The following is a 22714-nucleotide window of genomic DNA, read 5'->3' as shown; positions in this document are numbered from 1 at the left end:
TTTGCTTGTATTTTTACGAGATACAGCCGCAAGAAAAATAAAATAACAGAAATCCTTACCAAATAAAATACTTAACCAATGGCAAAACAGCTGAGCTCATCAATGTGTGTTAATGCTAATTGTTATTGTAGTTTGATGTGCACATTGCACAACTGCAAATATACGTGTGTGTGTGTGTGTTGTGTACGTGTGTTTATTGGGTAACAAACTTAAAGTGGCTGTCGCTTTACCTCAAATTGAATTTGCTGATGTGTGAGGGCGTTGCCAGACAGTTTCAATCGCTTAACTCAATTTGGCGCCTCAAGAAGTTTTTGTGGGACTACCCCGGCACTTGGGAAAACAGTATACGAGGGCATCAATTCGAACTATTTTCGTGCATGGCCTTCAGCCGAAATCAGTGCAAAAATATTTAGTAAAATTGCATTAGAAAGTTAACGAAAGGCTGGCGAAAAGCGCAAATTTGTCAAAAACTTTTATTAGGGTTAGTTAAGTTCGAAAAGTCCGAAAGTTGGGTTTGAGCAAAGAAATGTTAGAACTTAGAGAGAAAAGCGATGTAAATCGTTTTATATCGGGGGAAAGAAAGCAAGTTTTATTTATAGCCGAGGATGATCACACACAATTTTTGTTTTTTGATATCCACCTTATGGATCTTAAAGCTAAGCTTTTTGTTACAAAAGTGTGGAATAATTTGAAATAAATGCATCTAATTCTTTGTTTAGCTCTAGTTATTTATAAGTCCTGGCTTGAGATAGTAAAGTTTTTGATAGAAATTAAATTGCGTTTTATCCCATTTTCGCTGTCATAATGTCACCTTTTAGCTTTTTGTTTTCTATTATTATTATTTTTCTTTTTTATGACAAATTGTTTTTTACAGTAGCTTAAACTGAAAAAAAATGAAGGGAAACTTTTAGCTATTGTCGAGTAGAGGGAAATGCGAAAGGCGAACTATGAACTGTGCAGTGGGCGTTGCCGGGCTGAGAGGTGAAGTATCGAGGCATCGAACAAAGTTTAAACAAAAACAAGCAGGGCGTTGCTGTCAACTGGCATGGGTTTCACAGGAAGTGGGGGCGGACTTAAAAGGGCAGCCAGAGCTGACACTTCATTGCGATCTCTCGCGTTTTGTCCCGTGTCAGATGGCAAACTTTTTGCAGCGCGGCCGTCGCCTGCGGCTGCCGCATCGCATAAATTAGCGAACATGAGGCGAGGCGCGTGACTGTTGCCTCTGACTGCTGAACAGCCCCTTCCACCTGCGTGAAGCCACTCGCCGATCTCCCGTCCACACGCCGAGCCCCCCAGGCTACACACGCATACAAATGACTTACTGATTGACTCGCTGCGCGGACTGTTGTGACCACGCGCTCGGTGCAAATTAGCCGTGTTCGTGTGGTCGAACGGGTCCAATGTGAAAGCCATTGGCACTGCAGCCAGCCACCCAACTACCCTTGGCCCTTCGTCTAGCTCGGCTTCATTTGCAATTAAAGACTAGCCTGTGTATGGCCGAAAATGGCCGGTGCAATTAATTAAAAAGTTTGCTGCATAAAGTGCAAGGCCATCGGCTGTGTGAGGCGCAGCGGGGCTTTTCACTTTGATGAATAAAGCTCTACAAATATTTTTGCAGCTGGCAATAAATACAAAGCAACAGCTCTCTCCCTCCCTCTCTCTCACACACTCCCTCTAGCATTGTATCTCCTACTCTCTCTCTCTCTCTCTTTTGCTATATGTACATGTAAATTGAAATTGCGCATACGGCAGGTGGGCCAGCGGCAATAATTTCACAGGAATTGTTGACAACAAATTGAGTAAAAAATTGATTTTCATATCACATTGAAACGAATTCTTCTAGCAGTACTTTTAAACGAAATTTTTATTGTTATTTTGTATAATACGCACTTTTAAATTGTGTATACGACGCGCTGGTCAACAGCAAATAAGCTTTCCGAGGCTCGAACAATGGAAATTCCTCAGATAGCTCAGCTTTAGCTGTTAAGTGATGATGTTGTTGTTGCCGTATAGAGGAGCGCGCAACAAAGTACAAATTTTTGGTTTGAGTACAAATGTAAACTAATTGAATTTTTGTTCGCCTACGCTCGACACGAGCACTGAATTCATGCTTGCAGCCGGAACGAAATTGTTGCACACTTTTGCGATAATGAGGCATGAAAAGCAGCAGCTTCAATAGCAGCAGCCGGAGCAGTAGGAGCAGCAGCAGCGGATGAAGCGACTGGCCGTGTTTAACAACGTCTGCTCTAGAGCTACTTGGCCAAATTGTTGCCGGGCTGTAAAAAGTTTACAGCGAACGCGTCAGTCAGCTCAGCCTGGACTTGAGCACACATTTTGCATGCCACTCAGCTAAATGTGAAGCCTTCGCTTGTGGCGCCCATTGCTGTTGCCTTTGATAAGACTCTGGAGGAGATGCTACAGTCTACCTGCTGTGATTTATTCAATCAACTTGTGCGTCGTACCAACAGCTCGAGTTCCTTTTATTATTTAGACATCTTTTGTGCTGCTGTGGGTGCTGTTTCTGTTGCTGCTGCTGCTGCTGCTGGTTCGTCTGCTGCTGTTGCCTTATGCGAATTTAATGTCATATGGCTGCCTAAGAAGAAAACGTTGCTGCCACATTTAATCTGCATAATTTTTATGATACAACAACAATAACAACGACAACAACGACAACGACAACAATTGCGGCACTTTCTATGCCGACGGCACACGTGTCGTATACGCAATATGCCAAGCGCTTCGCATATTATGTTGCATACTTCTGGGGTCTGATTTATTTAATTGCCCGCGGCACTCGAGCCGCGAGTAATGAAAACAGAAATTGCCAATGATTTCTTTAATGAGCGACAGGCAAATTTATTGCCTAACAACATTGTTGATAAATCTCAATAAATAATAACAATTGCAGATAATTGATTCCCATGAGCGCAGCTGTTGTGGGCTTCTGCTTCAGCTAATCCAGTTGTTTGTCATTTGGCATTTGCCTGTCTCATATCTCTCAATTTTAGTTCCCTTCACATTGCCCTTAATATATGCATAAAGGATTAGCTCTGGCCTTAACTTTTGGCCTTTGCGGTTATCCGCTCGGTTTGCTGTTAAATGGAATAAACGCAAATTAAATGCTCGTCATGTTCAACTGTTAATCCATAAAATATTTGTAACGCGCTCGTTGCAATCAATTTAATTGACAGCCGCGCTGCAACAGTTGTAGCTTTCTATACGATTTTCGCACGACAACAGGTGCAACAAGTCAGGCATTTAATATGCTAATTGCTGGCTGAATATGGAAGGCATTGTCATTGTCGCAGGTGCCACTGACGTCAACAAAAACTGGCTTCGTCTTCACTCTGCCCTCCCGCCTCATCGCACAGCTAATTGCCATCGCTCAAGCGTTTTAATAGCTCACTCAGCTAAATCAACTTGGGGAATATATAAAAATATAACTGAACCGGAAATTAGTTCGAGGCCTTATAGTTTGAGCCATCTCTGAGATATTCATAAATAAAAACTTATATGTATGTATGTATACTTAGTTTCTTCTTCACACATCTATATGATGATTATCTCTGCATTGTATTCTAAAATCTATTGTAAATGGCAAATCATGTCATATAATGCCTTTATTGATATGTACGTATTAGGCAGAAGAAGGCGTGGCAAGGTGATATGTCGTTATGTCGATCTCAGAACCTAGAGGAGTTAGAGACTTGGGTTTATGTGAAGCACGCGTAGATCGTGTTTGTTTATCGACAACTATTTCTGACTTAGTGTTATCGATTAAAAACCCTTTTATAATCATTTATAGAAAATAATAAATGAAATAATTTCCTATACATTTGTTAAATATTTCATATATTAGAGTCTTATATATATTTTTATTTCAATATAACTAGATATCCTGTATATATACCATTATTTATTTAATGCTATCAGAGAAATCTCCCCCAGCTTAATTTACAGAATACCTATAAATGTTTTTACCGGTTTACAAAGACAAAGTGATTAAGGAACAGCTCTCTGACGACGACTATTTAGTGAACTTCAGGCGGGTAATTAAGCATTTTCCAAAACTTAGCGCCTGGCCACGCCCACCAATAACAATTAGGACTCGCAAAGCGCGACACTTGGCTGAAAACTTTTAAAAGCTCATTAATGCATAAATTAGGCTTCTCCCGCCGCCCATTCGAGGTCCTTTTTTTCCGTGCAGCACAATTTCGTTTAAATAGCTGTGAGCCACATAGAGATGAGCAGTTGAGCCACAAAGAGCTGAGGGCATGGCGAGTCTGCAGTTCCACGGCGGCACCGATGAGAATGTCGGCTATGCCGCGAGGGATTTGGACGTGCCACGGGTGAGACAGCTGTTCGGAGTCCACCTGAAGATCCAATGGGCCATTGGAATGATGCCGGTGCCGTCGCTGCCAGCGTGGGTGCCCGACTGGCTGCAATCTCTGCTGCGGCTGTTCACCATCGGACATTGCCTGCTGGTGCTCTTCATATCCCTGCATCTGGGTGTGCTGTTCTGTAAGACGACACTGGATGCGATGCCCACGGGCAAGCTGGAGGACATCACCGATGCGCTGACCATGACCATCATCTACTTCTTCACGGTGTATGCCACCAGCTATTGGTGCCTGCGCTCCGAGCGCATGCTGAGATTTTTGTCGCACATCAATCACGAGTATCGGCATCATTCGCTCGCCGGCGTCAGCTTTGTCAACATGCACTCCACTTATCGCTGGTTTCGCAGCGTCACCTTGGTCTGGCTCGCAGCCTGCATGGGCGGCACCATCTCCTGGGGCATCACGCCCTTGGTGCTGCGCAACCGGACGCTGCCGCTGCACTGCTGGTATCCCTTCGATGCCATGGATGAGCGCTTCTACTCGCTGGTGTATGCCACCCAGCTCTATGGCCAGATCATTGTGGGCGCCGTGTTCGCCTATGGCGGCTTTATGTTTGTCACCATCTCCTTCCTGCTGCTCGGCCAGTTCGACGTGCTCTACTGCAGCCTCAAGAATCTGGATGCACACGCTCGGCTGCTTGCAGGCGAGTCGCTGCAGGCTTTGAGGTAGATTTGTTGGTTTAGTCTGGATTTGTTTACTATTTTTAGTTTTTTGCTTACACAATCATATATATTCACCCTGCCAGTGTTGTACAGCGCGATTTGCTGCTCGATGATGCGACCTGTGAGCGTGGCCAATATGCAGTGCTGGAGGAGCATGCGACGGATTTGAGCTGCTTCGAGTCGACAGGCCGTCAGTCGCCGCTCAGCTTGACCAAGGCCGCCCATGAGGCGCTGGTGGAGTGCGTGCGTCTACATCGCTTCATACTGGGCTGCGCCGCGGAGATGGAGCAGCTGTTTAGTCCGTACTGCCTGTTCAAGTCGCTGCAGATCACGCTGCAGCTGTGCCTGCTCGTCTTCGTGGGCGTGTCCGGCTCCCGGGAGGCGATGCGTGTGATCAATCAGCTGCAGTATCTGTCCCTGACCACCGTCGAGCTGCTGATGTTCACCTACTGCGGTGAGCTGCTGCGGCGGCACAGCGTACGCGTGGTCGAGGCCTTTGGCCGTGGCGCCTGGTGGCAGCACGCGTCTGCCATGCGCCAGGACGTGCTCATCTTCCTGGTGAACAGTCATCGGGCCGTGCAGGTCACAGCTGGCAAGTTCTACGTTATGGACATAACTCGCCTCCGATTGGTGAGCATATCAGATGACAGTCGTGAGTGGACCTCATTGACTTTAGAGTTTTAAACGCTTCTAGGTTATCACACAGGCCTTCAGCTTCCTGACGCTGCTACAAAAGCTGGCAGCCAAAAAGACAGTCGCCGGCTCGTAGGACCCTCTGTGCTTAACCCCATTGTTGGGCTCTGCTAATATTTATTTAGCTCATTAAAAACATGTCAGAGTAAAATGCAAATAATATTTACGTACGTTTCCGCCTCGCTAACGTATTTGCTTAACAATGGGCCGTGTGGGCGTGGGGGATGTCGTCCAAATGCTAACGCGCATATACATAAATACATACATATGTGTATGTGTATGTGTATGTGTATGTGTATGTATGTGCCTTAGGCCTATCTGTGATAAGAACCTCGAGTCACTGGGCGAAAAACAAGTCGAAAATTTAATGCCCTCCACAATCGAAGACTATATAGCAACGAATGTCAGAAATTTCCCTTTAAAGTTTCATGATTAAAGTCATTCGTATGCCTAGACAATAATAATGCTGGGAGTGACACTGAGAGTAGCCAAAAGCAATTTTATTCACTTATTTTGCTTGCTCAAGTGCCATAACAAATAGGAGAATCCAGGCGCAAGCCAAGCCATACGCGGTGTCTATCTTTAGAGCAAAGTTTTACAGATTTGCCAACAGCCTAAAAGTCGACTTTAATTTTGCTGTTTGCGCGACTCACGTACGAAAACTTATGGAAAAGTTTTCAACTCATTTGCGCTTTGTATTTTTCATACTGTGAAAGACAGCAGCACACACGCACACATACATAAATATATGTATATGTATGCCTGTGTCACTGTGTGAGAATGTGTGTGTGTGTGTGTGTGAGAATGTGTGTAAGTGTGCTGGCAACACGCGTATTTATAGTGAGTCATTTGTTTCTGTTTTTGTTGCCGCCTATTTTGAGGCACCCACGTACTACCATTTTGGTGAAATACCCATTGAAAATGCGCCTGAGTAGGGTATACTTGACTTGAGTTTGACTGCCGCTTTGAAAGCTCTGAGTTGATGAAATTAGAATAGGCATTGCTTTTATATATAATTTTGCTTATTTTCTTTATTTATTAGTTCAGTCAAAGCTCGATAATTTGTACCCCGTGAAATCAAAAATCGAATTGGTTCTCGATTATTCTGAATAGTTTAAATTTCTGTGTAAATAAAAAAAAATTGCGAATTATCAGGACTCGGCTGTATATATATATTATAATATTATATATTATTATCCTTATTTATTCTTTTTTTTTATTTTTTATTTTTATTTGTATTTAAAGGCTTATACTATATTCATTAAAAATTTTGTTTTTAATTTTTAATACAAATTCTGTTTTTACAGGGTATCTGCTAGCATTGCCCCACACGTTTCATATTTTTTTCTGCCTTTGCCCGTCTGTTGGATTATTACCTTTTTGCTCATTGTACTTTTTGGTGTTTCGTGTCGTTTCCGGAAATACCTTTCACTTTGTCGATTTGTTCCTTTGCCGGCTAACTACCTTTATGCGTGTCTGCCGGCGAGCCATGGAGCCAGGCAGCCAGGCAGCCAGGCTGTTGGGGAGCCAGGTACATTTATATTACATGCTATTTGATAAGCACAGTGCACAAGAGCAGCTGTAGATAAATGTGATTGCCATATTTCGCTGTCATCCATGCAGCAATGGCAGCAATGGCAGCAACGGCAGCAACGGCAACCAGCAGCCATGCCAACCAAGTCGCAATTGAGATGATGCCAATAATGAGACGAAATGCTTCAACATTAAAGGCCGAGGACTTGTGCATGCTGAGCTGCCAGCTGCAAGCTGAGACTTTAATGGAGAGCCATGGCGATTGCTTGATAAACAAATAATCGAAGCGAAATGGGAAACTGACGAATGGAGCAATCATACAGAATGGCCAATCACATCTGCTGCACCCCAATACGCAGGGCGAACATCATTGAATGGCTTGAATTTAATTAGTTACTAGACCATATTCAATTTACAAGTGTAGTGTATGTAGTTGGCAGCTATTGCCCGTTGCTAAATTCATTTGTTGTTCCTGTTGGCTGTCTTTCATGGGAAACACAAAATGTTTGCGGTCCGGCGCAGAAATGCGCGAAAATATGTTTATAAACTAATTTGTTTTGTTTTCGAGTTGGCCTCACTGAAAAGTTGAGTGAATGAATAACAATCTTCTGCTCGCCGTGGCTGAGGCCATTTATTTGGTTAGCGAATGCCAGCTGTCTGTCAATGCTGTGGCAGCCTGGCACCCTGCCAGCCAGCCAGCCAGCCAGCCAGACAAATATCTAGGCCCGCATGGCATTTGCCATTGACGAGCCAGCGCTGCAGGCTGGGATCTTCTGTCGACAACTTTGAAGTAGTAGTATCCGCCAAATTAAATTAACACAAAGGCATCTCGCTTCAGCGTTTCGCAGTGACAGCTGGCGGCATTTTAATTGAAAGCAATCAATAAAATTGCGCCAACTCTTCCAGCTTAGACCGAAAAATCACTGTCAGCAAAGCGTTGTAATGCCAGAGTTTACGAGCACATACATATATCAAAATACTCGTACAACAGTCAGCAAACAATTTCATTTAATGGCATTGCTCGACAGAATCTTCTAATGAGCTGGGCTTTATTAACTTGAAAGCGAACCGAAATAGTCCAGCTGCCCTCAGTTATCTAAAAATCAATAAGAGTATTTCAACTTTTCGAAATAACTGTTTATAGGCATGTATATAGGTAGCAACTGCTACTTAATCAAACAGTTGTGGTCTAAAAATGGGATTAAAATTTGTTAAAACATATTTTTAATAATAAGAATTTCTTAAAATGTAATCTACATCCTCCGATGATATAATCTTTCGTCCAAATAAACAATTGAATGAGTCAGTAAGGGAAGGCCCATTTTCTGTTTCCATTTTCCAACACTTGCTGACTTTAAACGTTGCCACCTAGTTGCATTTGTAAGATTGATGAAGTCTAATTGATCGTATTCAGGACTAATTTCATTATTCCTTACTCAATAATTGCTATTTGAGATGCAGGCCGCTCACATGCTGTGCTGACAGGTTACTTAAATAATATTCACACAATCTCCCATTGCCTCACATTTTGTCATATAATCAAATTAGACGAGCTCATATGCCAAGTCAAAAAGGGCTGCTTATTGTTATGCCTTTTGGCTAATTGAATTTACCTTTTACCTGTGAATATTACATTTGCCATTCCGGCTTTAATATGCTGGCCTAAAACTTGATGTAGTATCTACTGGGCGTATCAAATTTAATTGGCCAGAGCCACATGTCGTATACGTAATATGCGTATGCTTATTGTTATTGTTTGTGTGGAATGCTTTTGTCAGTTAGTCGCTGTCATAAATTGCAAATAACCAGCAGGACTGTGCCCTGCAGATGTTCACAAATACAAGCAGACATATACACAAACACCCACACACACACAGACACAAATTGACTTTGACAATTGAAATGACTAAACAAAAGCATATATAATTTCACATCGAGTGAGCCAGGTAGCTGCAGTGACTGTATACGTGTGTGTCCTGAAGGTCATTTAAGCTGAATGTCCCTATGCTAAATACGATGACAGATATACCTACATGTATGTGTATACATGTATGTGTGTGTGTGTGCTCAATCATTTGCTAAGCGCGTTGAAATGCAAGCATATAATTTCATCATGCCAACGGACTGCTCTGATTGCTGTTGTTCGCTTTGGGTCTCTGGGCGTTATCTGCATATTTGATTGTGATTGGCATAATGCTATTATATATGTATGTATGTATGTATGTATGTAGGTGCTCCAAAGCTCAAGTCCAAGCGGCTTTGCCAGTGCAACGGAATTGCATTGCTGCGGAGACACAAAATCGAATAGCCCATAAAATGCGCAACAAGCAGCTTTGGCCATAAATCAATGCAATCGGGCGCACAACAAGGACTCGCTTACCAAGCGGACCTCCTGCAGTTGATATATAGATATCTGCCTTTTCATTTATTTTATTCTCTCGATTTTTTTTTTTCTTTACAAACAATAAATTGCCTCAAATGGCCAACTGCAGTCGCTGAATGCCCTGCACATTTTTCTCTGCCTATATAAGTAAATAAATATCTATGTAGAAATAATATGGAAATAAATATGCTTGACTGAAGTTTTAATTATGTTGATCTATACACGCTTACTCTCTATCTCTCGAGCCCTCATTCTTTCTCTCTTTTTCTTTCTTTAATGTGCAGAGCATTGATTCTTAGTTCTGTTTGCAGCTTTAATTCTTTTGTTAATTAAGCACTTTTCATGCAATTTAACCAAATGTATTTCACGCTGTTTTCTTTTCGCCTGTACACAAATGTAAATAACAGTTAAGATAGGTATGTGTGTGCTGAGTATGCGAAAATCACGACATTATACAAACATCATGTATGTGTATTCATGCAGAAGTGCATCTTATAGTGCAGTATGAATTGCATTGCACAACGTTGAGCTTATGAGATTTGGCAGGAATTCAATTAGTGTTTGCCATTATAATTCCCTTGATACCTGATCCTCAAGTACTATGGTAACTGATGGCTAATTTGTTGCTCAACTATTGTATTTGCATTCAGTTACCCAGGTGCTCTGTGCTATATTCGCAAGGAGAATGCCTAAAAGTGCACTCCAGACTTTTTATTTCAATTTGTTGTTGTTGTTGGTGGTGCCTGCCCTGAGGTGCAGTTGAGCACAAATTTTGAAGTTGCCTTCACAACGCCAACAACAGCAACAGCATCGAGAAAACCGTAGAGAAGCGTTTATTGAAGGATATTCCACTTTATTTTCGCGCTGGGGTCACAGCTGTGCCTGGCCCCATGGACCGGGCTCTGTGCTTTACGAGGCTCTTAAAGCTGAAATAGAATTAAGAGGCGCTGAGTAGTCGCAATTTTTGGACTTTGCTCATTTTTTATGGCTTTTGGCCGCCACTTTGTTGGGATTTACTTTACTTTTTTTTTTTTTTTTTTGTGTATTTTTTATTTGTTTTTGTTGGCTAGCCAGAAGTTGCTCACAAATTTGCGGGGCATTAGCGTGCATTAATTTTACAAGTACCGTCAAATAATTATCATAATTATCATTTAACTAATGATGATCCTCTCCAACTTCTGGCCAACTTTATTTGCTATTTGCTGCAGCGGACCTTTGGGCCATATGCACAGCCCGCCGCATATTAAAAATGTATATTAAAAACGTAGCAAATCGGATTACGTAAAAAGCTTATGTTGTTAGAGTTTTTAAATCGTGATGTTTTACGCAATGTACTTATGCAGTTCTCTAAAAGTCCCAATTAGTGGAAGCTAATTTAAATATCGTCAGCTTCCAGTTGTTACCCTTTAGCAATTTTTTTTTACATTTGCAGTCCAATTAGCCGAGCCAAGTTGATTTCCTTGGAAAACGTCTTTTTGCGAAAGTCTCAATTAGGGAATTTGAGTATTTCAACTGATGTAAATTTATAAAAAATCTGGCCACACTGCTGTTTAGTTTCATTAGCCAGCCATTTTAAATAACTTACCAGCTATTAATTAATGGAACAATGATACCACAAACATTTATTTATTTATAGCTTAATCACAATTTGCTGGCATCATACCGTCAACCAATTAATTTTCCTTATTCATATATATATGTATATATATTATATTTTCATTCATTCGTTGGTTCGCTCGTTGGTTCGATTGCTGCTTAATTGAGCGCAATTCTAAATGAGCGCATGGCCATGACAATGGCAAATAGTATATTTGATTGGGCTCGGGCCGAGAGCCAATGCACTGTGGAAAACGGTATAGTGCATTTGAGTAAAACAAGTGTTTGATATTGTTCGATAGAATGCACATTTAATATAGAAGTCCTAAAAGGCTTCGCAAACACACACACACACACATATGTAAGTTAACATTTAGTCAAACATCAAACATGATCGCCAATATATGTTAAACATATATATATATATATATTTTATTTTATATCTTAATATATGTATATGGTTTTAGATTTTAGTGTCTTTGACTGGGTTGCAGTTAAATCTAATATATATTTCAATATACTATTATTTGTATATATGTACATACATCAAACAATAACGCACAGAGATATGTCATTCGGAATCTTAGTTATGCTGAGCTATATATAATACTTGTGTGGCGGTTTCTTTTCTGATTATCGAATCAATTTAAAGAGTTCTTTCGGTTAAATTCGATTCTGTTTTTAGTGGGAAACCAGAAGATTTGCTCTGTTGGTAATGCGTCGTCATTGATTTCTAATGGGTTCTACTAGTACTCAGAGTACATTGATAAGTTGATTCAATAGCTAAACTAACTTTACACTAATCAGATCATAGCTAGTTGGGTATATGTATAGATTTATTTATTTAGCACACCCTATGGGTCTTATTGTGTCTGTGTGTGTTTGTGTATGTGACAGTGTTACATATATTCTAAATTTTTGTCGTATATTGTATATACAGCAATTGTTTCCTAAACTTGGACATTCACAGTGCCGCACAACTACTTACAGTTTAACTAATGCATTTAAGTACATGCTCTAATACAGTGCTTAGCTGGATTGCATTTGTGCAATGCTTTTCGCTTAGCTTAGCTATTGGTTAAAAGCGTTTTGTGACAATGCTCTCCCCTTTAGTAGTATACCCGAACTAAATACAGTGCGTATTCAGCATATGTACACTTTAATTAACTACTTAGAAATAAATAAATACATTCATTTAATTTGGTTAACATTTACCTTGTGATTGCAGTTTACATTTATCAAATTTAAATTCGTATTTGCTTAGCTTATATCAAATGTGTTTTTGCTTTCTGATTTGCATTTCTGATGTTTTTATTCAATAATTTTAATATACTTTCAGTTTAAGTCAAGGATCGGAAGGGCAAGTACATCAGTTCTTGAAAGACCCTGTCTGAGCTAAGTAACAGTGACTTTAATTTGTTGTTGTTGTTGGTGTTTTTATACTTTAGTTGCCTAAAAGGCAACATATGTTAGGCGAACGTTGAACGGAAACGGAAATTGCCGCCATTGCGTTCATTTCTGTTCATCTTTCTCTGCTGTTTGCCCTGCGGCCAGGCTATTAAAGTTCAATGAAGTTTCAACGGCGTGCGACACTTAGGCCCGGCCTATCAGCGACCCAAGCCCTAAGCTAGCCGGAGACAGACTCGGCGTCAATGAAGTGAGCTAAAATATTTCCTCTGGCCATCAAACGGCCATAAATTTTCAAAAGTGTCGCGTTTCGCTGCTGTCGCACTCGTCTGTTGTCTCCGTTAAGAATTTGTCAACTTCTCCATCTGCCAGTATGTTGAGAAAAAAAAAAAAAAAACACAAAAAAGAGAAGAGAAAACACTAAAAATGTTTGAGGCGCGCGCTGCAAAGTGTTCTTCGAGCTCTTAGTGAGTAGGTGCTACTAATGGCACCATTACCTGCTCCTTCTGACTGGCGGGCCTCCCTCCCCTCTAGCTCACATTCTGCTGCGAATTTGTCGCTTACTTTGTAGCCACATCACAAAATTACGCTTTAAACTTGGCCCACATTGAAACTTTCTGAGCCAAATAGCTTTCATTATGGCTGCTGCTGATTGCTGTTGTTGCTGTTTGATGTGCCAGCCTCAAGCAGCTGTTTCAGCTTCCTCAAGACCTGGCAGTCGCCTCTTGCCGGGGCGCCATTTACGTGACCAGCTGAACATTTTTCATTTTGCCACAGAAAATAAAACCGAATGAATCAACTTTTCAAATAAAAATGGCAATCTGTTCAATGCCAGCAGCAACAACAACAACTAATACAATAACAAGAGCAACGTCAACAACAACAACGGGACAAGTTCTTTTATAGACATTGCGTACGTGAATTCGACAAGTCTCTCGTATTTGCGACCCGCAAATTTGCCATAAATTAAACGCTTAATTGCGAGAATCGCCAAATAAACAAATAAACGAAAGTTCGGCTCATATTGATTGCAATTTACCTAATCAAATTTGTAGCGACAACAACAACTGCAGCGAACAGTGTGGCGCACTTATTTATGGACTCTAACAGCGCTAGGCAATATGCAATTGAATTGGATGGCTTAAAAAACAATTTAACGCCATGAAAATAATACTGATGGGCTTGGGCTTAATAACTTAGCGTTAACAGAGACTTAGAGCAGTCACCAATAGCAATAACAGTGTGGAGCCACTTTCCATGACGTATAGTTGACTATCTGGCAACGCTTGAGCTGAACTGCTAATGTTATGCACAGGCCAAGTCGAAGACGAACATTGGTATGTAATTTATTTGAAATGTTATTTAATTTGATTTTCATGTACATAGGAAATGCAAAGGCTCTGATATTAGCTGTGTGAATAGTTTATTACAAGCTAAGATCACACTCTTGGCTACTTAATCTACGTTTAAAGATAACTATACTAACAAACTTTAATCCCGACCTCTGCTTGTTTTCAACTAAACTGCCCTCTATTATTCTGTAGTTTCAGCAACATGCACATAATCAGCCTCGGGGCTACCCAGTGCTTGATAGAGGCAGGAAAATACAGATTCTTTGCATTTTCCGCATTGAAATGCCTTTGACGCACATTTGCAAAATCTGCTATGCTTCGTTTAATAATCCCATAATGGAATTGCCAAGCCACAGGGCGGAGATGGAGGCGCTGTGGGGCGTGGCATTGAGCAGACAAACTTAATACACCTTGAGCACCACAATTAGAGAACTAGACGCCTGCGGCGGCAAAGCTGACCATCTGGCTGGACTCGGCACGAATGCTAGTGGGATGTTTGGCGGTTAGGCGGTGGTTGTTCCATCGGGTGGGTTAACAAGCAGCAGTTGTCTGGTTTCGGTTTGTCCGGCAAATGTGCTCAATGGCTGTGCAAATTGAATTTGAAATTAATTAGAGACTTAAGCCCCAATACACATTCACACACACGATTCCGAGCCGGGCCGGGCTGTGCGTGCCATGTGGCATGCGGATGCTTGCCGAAATTTCGAACTGCTGCGCTCAGAGATTGGTCGTCGAATCGCTGTTAGATTGCGCCTTGAGCAGGCTCGAGGCTGGACGTGGAGCGTGTGTCCTGGCATCGGCAAAGTCCACGCCGGTGCATTTGATGGGTGGCGGCTTGAGATTTGTCAGAGGATTGGCGTTTGCCTTGAGCTTACCGGGCTTCACCGGCGTCTGCTATCTGCTGGGCCTCCAGGCGCTGTTGTTCGAGTAGCGGCAGAGCAGCACCTTCTTGAAGGCCTGACGAAACACCTTGTTGAAGATCGTATAGAATATGGGATTCACCATGGAGCTGGCATAGCCCAGCCAGGTGACCACATCGAACACCCAGTGGCTGATGCGCTCCTCGCACTCCGCGCACACCGTCGGCAACAGGTTGAGCACGAAGAACGGCGACCAGAGGATGACAAATGTGAAGAACACCACGCCCAGCACCTTCGTGGCCTTCTGCTCCAGCCGTATGATGCGGCCGTGCCGCGACGAGTTGCGCGAGATGACGCTGGAGTTGCGCGAATGATGTGAGCGAACTGTCTGCTGCCGCTGCAGCAGGCACGGCGACGAATGCGGCGTCCGCGCCTTGCCGCCCTCGCCTCCGCCCTGGTAGTTCATGTTCTGGTGGCTCCGCAGGGTGGCAGAGCGGCGTAACGGTGTCGTTGTTGTTGTGGTTGTTGCCGTGCTGGACGCCGTCTTGGTGGGGGTCAGCAGCAGAGAGGTGCGTGCACCGCCAAAGCTGCTGCCGCGCCGACGATGCCGACTCGAGTCCCAGGTGACCACCGATGCTGTCTTTGAGATGCTCAACTTACGCCGGCCGGGACACGGTGTACCGGGCGCGGCCAGAAAGCCGCTGCCATCACTGTGCACCGTCAGGCAGCTGCCCGGCGTCTGATGCGCCGAGTTGGGCGACAAGGTGTTCGCCGACGCACCACCGACTCCACCGCCAGGGACAGCTGCTGCCGCAGCTCCCACACTCACGCTGCTGGTGAGGGCGCTCTTGTTGTTGCTGGCGCTGCAGAGCAGCAGGTCCAATTCGCTGGGCGAGCTGCTCACGGCCGTGGTCGTCGTGACGGTGGTGACCTTGAAGGCGGAGGATATGATCTTCACCTCGGCCGTTTTCACACAGCTCTGCAGCGGCCGATCTCCGAAGTAGGGGCAGGTGCACACCGACGGCAGCTGCGGGTAGTCTGACTGATGATTGGAGCTGCTTGGCACGTGATAGAGTTTGCCCTGCTGTGGCTCCACCTCCGTGTCAGAGTGGCAGCTCTTGCTCATCGACGAAGATTTTGATGTTTTAGCTGCTTGTCTGTCCAGTCTTTCGTCGTCGTCCTCCTGTTCCGCATCCGCCGCCTCGTTGTCATCGTCGTCCTGACTCTCGTGCAGCGTCTTGTGGTGCGTGTAGAGCGCGTTTTTCGGCAGGCTATTGTAACGTTTACAGCGGCGTAGTGTGTCCTGATCCTCGTCCTCGGCATCCTCGCTGCCAGCGCGTCGCTCACGACCAGAAGCTGCCGAAGAAGCGCGCCTGCGCTTCTTGTACGCGCGCAATCTTTGCGACAGTTGGGAAAGTGTGCTGCCAGAGGGGGAAAAGGAAAAGGAAAGAGAAAGAGATCAAATGATATAAATATAGTCTTAACATCAATTGTTCAATGTGCCTGGCAAGAGCTCTTTAAAGTTTCATTCAATCGACTGCGATTCTGATATTCAAATTGGCCGAATTCATGGCCAATGATCCATCAGTTTCCAATTTCCCAAATCGAAACAATTTTTGTCATGAATACCGTTCATTGTATTTAAGCTTTAGCACAAAAAATTGAACTGTGTGTGTTTTTTTTGTTTTGGTTTTGGTTTTAAATATATTTTGGCAGTTTCACGCGCCTCTTAAGCTTTTCCCATACTGAATTTATTTCATTTTTTTAATTAAAATTGCTCAGTCAATTGGCAAACACAGTGCCCGAAAACATGCTGCCTGGCCGAAAGCATACACACCCTTGCACACACACACACACACACACACCGACACACATACGCATAACAGCGCACGCTTTGTGGTCACCTGGCTTTGTGTGCGCTGAAAAGTAGGCAACACTTTTTGCTGTTTGTGTTTACAGTTGCGACTCGAACAGAATCCACAAAATGCGCTTTGTGGCGCGCACTGTTGTTTTTTGCTCTCTCCCTTCCCCCTCTTTCTCTCGCTCTCGCTCTCTCCCTCTGCCATGCTCTTTTCTTTAAGCAAACACTTTTGTGTATGCCGCTGCCTCCGGCCCGCCCCCCACGCTTTATTCTCATTTGGAATTCATTTTAATAAAGGGCACGAATTTGAGCGCTGGCTCTTGCGGCTGGCTTTCAGCTTTCCGCATGCCGCCATTTGTTTTGCATGCAAATGTTGAAGCAGCCGCAACTTCATTTACGCCTAATGAAGGCGTCGCGCAACAGCTGTGGGCGGGGCCCTGACGGTGGCACGAGCAGGCTACCTACCCCCTCCTCTCATTGTGCATCCGTGACACTTTCTGATTTCATCCAAGCGAGACGCGCGCACATAAATTGCGATGCAGTAAATGACAGTTGCCAGTTGCCAGATTGAAGCTACTGTGGCGTGCGGCTAAAAGGTGTCCCATCTCATTATGCAGAAGCCAAACAAAGCCGAGCAGCCACCAGCCGAGTTTGTTATTGTTTCAGCCTCAAAGGAATTAAACAGCTGCCAAGCTCATCAAGTCAAGCTAACGGGCGAATTGTCGTCAGCCTACTCCCTGTTTATGTATGTGTTTTTCTTTCTTTCGCGTAAACATGAGAAAAACGAGCAAAAACAAAATAGCCGAGCGAGAGATTTATTCACAGCAGAGATGTGGCTGTCGATAGAGTATATTTATACATATTTGAAATCGTATGAAAAACAGTGACACAAACAATTACGGAGCTTCGTTCCGGGAGCTCTTCAAATGAAAAGACATTTAGTCAAACAATTAAAAGCCCAAACAGGACCCGATTTCAGGCGCCACAAAGGCAGCCAGGCCAGCGGAAGGGCTCGCAAATTATTTATTTATTTATTTGGTTGTTCTTTATTAAAGGACACACCGAAAAAGCGAAATCCATTTATTGATTGCGCAAATGCGTTCCACAGTCAAAAAAAAAGTCAGATATGAAGGCCAAAATAATAAAGGAAAAAAAAAAACGAGCAGCAGCTGAGCCTGACAAAGAGAGAAACTAAAGCCATTAGGCATTAAAGTTTATGGCATAAACGGAAACGGAATGGAAATGGAAATTAACAATAAAAAAATATTGCGAATTCATTTCGAATTTTGTCCATGCATTTTCTTGATAGGTGAACTCAGTTATTTCAGCTTTGAGCTCATTTGCCGAGGGACAATTTAAATACTTGGAATATCTATTAAGTAAATCTGCTAAATAAAGAATTTAATTTGTTTTTCTGCTCATTTTTTTATTTTTTGCTCTTTTTGAAATGAACAATTTTAATTGGGTTTTCGCTACTTGCTCATCGTCTTTTCCTCGCAGTCAACTAAAGTAAAATCATTTGAGAGTTGTTGTTGCCAAGCGTGGCTAAAATCACTTAAGAGAACCTTTTTTTTTTTTGCTCCACTCAAAATAAAGGAAAAAAATTAATTATTACAAAAAATTTCACAACAATTCAAAGGCGGAAGGACAATGAAAGGCGAAGGCCCAAAAACGAGACAGCCTGGCGTACCGAGACACAGGAGAGGAGAAGAGCGAGAGAAACTAAATAAGTACGAATTGAGCTGTTGGCTTGGCTTTTGATGCGGTCAAGCGAGAGGCTGTGCATGGGGGCGTGGCGGCACCGACAAATGCTCGGGGATAATACGCTCACTCGCTCGCTCTCCTGTGCTCACTTTATGCCTCTGTGTGTGTGTGTGTATGTGTGTGTGTGTATGTGTTTTTTTTTTTGTGTTTGTGTATGGCATTAATGTTTGCAGCTGTTTGGCCTTTTGTCAGGCAAAGAAACCTGAACTGGCGGCATTTAGTTGAGTCCCTTTCACCAAAGGACCCAGCCGCCAGAGGATGTTGCTTTCTAAAGATTCTCTCTCCCTCTCTCTCCCTCCTTGAGCACATTTATGTGTGTGCATATTGTGTGGCAATCGAGTTTCAAGTTTCAATTGATAAAGTACAAAAGTAAGCTATATAGTCAGTTACACCCTGTGGCCATAAGGAAGGGATTATTTCGCTTGTATTTCTGCATTAAATAAAGACAAATATTTGCTTCCATAAAGAAGGAAAGTGGATGAGTAGTTAATACCCTGTACCTCCCATATCTTGCTCGTATAATTAAGAGATTGCGAGTACAGGGTATCTATTAGTTGGCTCTTGTCACTGTCAGTGTTTTTTCCGGATTCTTAAAATCTCATTGTGTCAGTCAATGAAACTCGAGTGATTTCCATTTGAGATTTGCTAGCATAACGTCTAATTGTTGCTTTTAGTAATTTCTGCATTTTGGCCTGTTAGGGAAACGTCCTTTGCATGGAACGTCCTTGTGCCTAATTTTCGCCTTAGAGCATTTTCAATTAGGGTCTTCCGCGCACTTACCCATCACTCTGCTCGCCCATGCGGCTGCTGGCCAAGGAGTTGCGCGTGCTCTCGCGCTCCAGACCGAGCGTTGTGCTGGACAGGCCCAGCATGTTGCTGCTCTGTCTGCCCTTGGGCGACGTTTGTTGCAGGTAGCTGCTTCCGTGAGCATGTTGCAAGTGCTGCTGCTGCTGCTGCTGCTGCTGCTGATTATGCTGCTGTTGCTGCTGATGCGTCGAAAAGCGCTGCGGGCTGCTGGAGTAGGGTAAATTGTTTGAGATGGAAAATTCGGATTTTGTGGGCGAGCCGGTGGTTGAGGACGAGGCAACGGATTCCAGGCCACGCGACAGCTTCAACATCTCCGCTCCAAACTGATGCAGCGCCGTCATTGTCGTGGGCGTGGGCTCGGGTATGCTAATGGATGGCCAATAGAAACAGATTCCTAGAGGGGAATGCCATCACAGTTTGTCAAGTCTGGCGCTTACCTGGAGTCGGGCAGCCAGAGCTCGTGATTGTCCAGCGTGCTGAGATCCGTGTCCGTCGAGTTGGCCGAGTGGGCGTGCAGCACCGTCGAGGCGTGGCTCTGGCCCGGTTTCAACAATCGGCGCCAAGTGCAGCGACGCTCTGCAATCGTATAGCGAACAAAAAACCGTTAAATTGCAGTTGGCGCAATCATATGCGAGGGCTCAAAAAAATCACATGCCCGCTTTAAGCCAACTAAATGCGCTTATAAATTCGCACGACTACACACTCGCACACACACACTCACACTTACACACACACACACTCATACAGTTACAGGGAAAAGCTTTGCTACGTGCCTGCGCCAATTTCAGCTGCCTTACAGCAGATTTAGCTTAAAATAACTGCACAGAAAATAACACACTCGTGTCCTGTACTATGGGCATGACAGAAGGTTTTTTTCGATAAAATCTCAAAGCTCTTGATTCAAGAATATCTGTATAATATTTATGTATATAAAAATGAATGACTAGTATATAAATGTAAATGGCTGGCTATTAAGACTGACCAGAGAACAGTGCTATAAAGTTAACATGGACAATCGCTGTTAAGATAACAGCTGTTCACAACAGCATATATAAAATAGCATAGAATACTTATTATTTGCTTACTGTTAGAATACTTGGCCTTGTTGATCAATTCATAATGTTTAGAATTTAAATAATAAAAAATAATATATTTTAAAAATATTGAAACAGAACTTAGTGACAACTAGAATGTTCAGATAAATAAGAGCCTGTTTCTAAGAAGCTCGTTCGCTCAGTGAACTTTTATTGTCAAACTGTTGGGTTTAGTATAGAGTCGACTCACTACTCATGTATCCCTACATATAAAAAACCATAAATTGAGCATTCCACTGTACACACTTACACACATACACACACACAAATAGGGAGCTGCATTAGCATTATAGAATCGTCGCAATGCGCCCGACCCACTGCTCGTGCTCTGTTTCCCATCGTCGATTAGCTATCAAACGGAACTCAACTGCAATGCAGCAGGAGCAGGAGCAGGAGGAGGAGCCAGCCAACAGAATCTGACGCAGAAGCAATCGCAGTTGCACTCAGTGCTAAAAGCCCATTAAATATGTTTAGTTCTTATTTTTATTTCCATTTTGATTCTGATTTTGATTTTGATTTTGATTTTATTGATTATTGTTATTGGCGCACGAATTGCGCTTCCGACTGCAGTCGTCGAGAAATTTGTATTGGGGGCGTTTAGTCTGAATGCTAAATGCTCTACAGCAGAGGGCAACCAAAGCAGTTCGCCTACGTGTGAATTGTTCTAGGAAGAGCAGAGTGCGCTAGGACGATTCGTCCTGCTTACAGTTGGGCGTGATTTATGTGGGTACCCAGAATATACATACATACCCAGAATATACATGTATATGCATATGAATCAAGTGCACATTCGAGGGGCTTTTAAGTATCTGTATTACATTAGATTCAATTAAGCTGTGAAATCAATATCGACTCGGAATTGTACATTGCACATGGACTGTCAGACAGATTTACGTAATATGCCAATGCCTGGCTGGTGAAGGGCAGCCCTGAATTTGGTTATAAGCTCATAACATGCTCGAGCCACACTCCTGTCGATAGCTGAAAGTGTGCATTACTGTGGCCTAGACGCCTGTGCATGTCCTGGCCGGCATCCGCACACGTCCCCCGCCTAGAAAATTCGTATTATTATATGCGGGCTAGCTGCAAATCATATTAAATGTCGACAGCTGTGAGGCAGTGGGCGTGGCGAGTGTCGAAAATGCGCACGTGCATATGCACTGCGAGAAAAGCAGAGGTAGTTCGAACAACTAGCAGCTGCTGTTGCTATATTTATTTAAGGATAATCAACTGAATAATAACGTAAAATAATTTTGTGTTGGATTTATGTGCATGCACTTACCCAGGGCGGGCGCCTGGCCCAGCCAGCCGCTGGCCCAGCCGGGCGTGACCGCCGACGTGGGCTGGCCGCCGCCCAGGTTCTGGCGCTGTCTGGCCAGGAGTCGGACGGTCAGGCAGTAGGTGAGCAGCATCACGCCCAACGGTATATAGAAGCAGACAATGGAGCCGACCAGCTTGTAGACCGGATCCGGTATCTGACAAGTGCCATTCACCAGCACCGAGGCATGATCCTGTCAAGAGAACAGGATGTTAAGCAAACCGAAAACGGCGAGAGATAGCATCCTGCGGATGCTCACCTTCGAGTACATCAGACTGAGCGGCAGACTCATGGCGATGCTCAGCAGCCAGACAAAGACAATCTTGAGCGTGACGCGGCGTCTGGTCTTGTTGCGCCCGAAGCGCATTGGATAGCGCAGCGACAGATACCGATCCACGGATATTGTGCACAGATGCATAATGCTGGCCGTACAGAACAGCACATCCAGGCAGATCCAGGTCAGGCAGTGCTCCGAACTGAGTGGAAAGTGGCCTGCAAAAGCATATCAAAGTGAGAGTAAGAAAAGGATAAATATGTTTGTCTTTGACTTTTATTAGACTGAATGGGCTTGTAAATCTATCAATAAGACAACTGCTTCTCGGCTGGACTGTGAGATACCCTGCACTCAGCACTGGAGCAAAATCCAAAGTGCTTTTTATGCCGATAGCTGAATTGATATGTATCAAATATGTAGTAATAATAGTATATTCCTCCACAGCAACTAATATACCCCTTTAGTTTTTGAATGGGTATCAAACGGAGAATATAGTGCTCCAAGTGGCTGCAATATTTTCCAACTAGCCACCAAAATAGGCGGCCAACTGTCGTTTGGCCATTTGATTTGATTTCTTTTTGCTTCCACTTTGGCTCTCCCTACTTTTTTTTGGTCTCTATTGTGCCACCTTCGGCCTTATGGCCACGAGTGCTGCTGCTGCTGCTGCTGCCGTTCCCTGCTGGCTTATGCAACATATTTGTGGCATCGCC

General features: G+C 43.5%; 2 protein-coding genes across 2 annotated transcripts in view; one reads left to right on the top strand and one right to left on the bottom strand.

The window, feature by feature from the left end:
- Positions 1–3955: 3955 nt before the first annotated feature.
- Positions 3956–5928, top strand: Or85e (Odorant receptor 85e). The gene is made up of 3 exons (XM_018111723.3): positions 3956–5065; positions 5146–5692; positions 5757–5928. The coding sequence occupies exons 1-3, from the start codon at positions 4275–4277 to the stop codon at positions 5829–5831; spliced, it is 1413 nt and encodes a 470-aa protein (XP_017967212.1). The 5' UTR covers positions 3956–4274; the 3' UTR covers positions 5832–5928.
- Positions 5929–11888: 5960 nt separating this feature from the next.
- The window catches only part of 5-HT2B (5-hydroxytryptamine receptor 2B), a 50383-nt gene continuing 39557 nt past the window's right edge, over positions 11889–22714 (bottom strand). The window contains exons 3-7 of the mRNA XM_030384566.2: positions 21990–22222; positions 21695–21923; positions 19756–19894; positions 19292–19684; positions 11889–16307 (exon numbers count right to left, since the gene is read on the bottom strand). Of these exons, the coding sequence (XP_030240426.1) occupies positions 14921–16307; positions 19292–19684; positions 19756–19894; positions 21695–21923; positions 21990–22222 (2381 nt within the window). The 3' untranslated portion in view covers positions 11889–14920. The remainder of the gene's footprint in view (positions 16308–19291; positions 19685–19755; positions 19895–21694; positions 21924–21989; positions 22223–22714) is intronic.

Source organism: Drosophila navojoa, chromosome 2, assembly GCF_054131105.1.
Source record: "Drosophila navojoa isolate 15081-1374.11 chromosome 2, UAZ_NAV_1.0, whole genome shotgun sequence".
NCBI lineage: Eukaryota > Metazoa > Arthropoda > Insecta > Diptera > Drosophilidae > Drosophila > Drosophila navojoa.
Note: the sequence above shows the minus strand (reverse complement) of the source record. Positions and strands in the feature narration are given on the sequence as shown.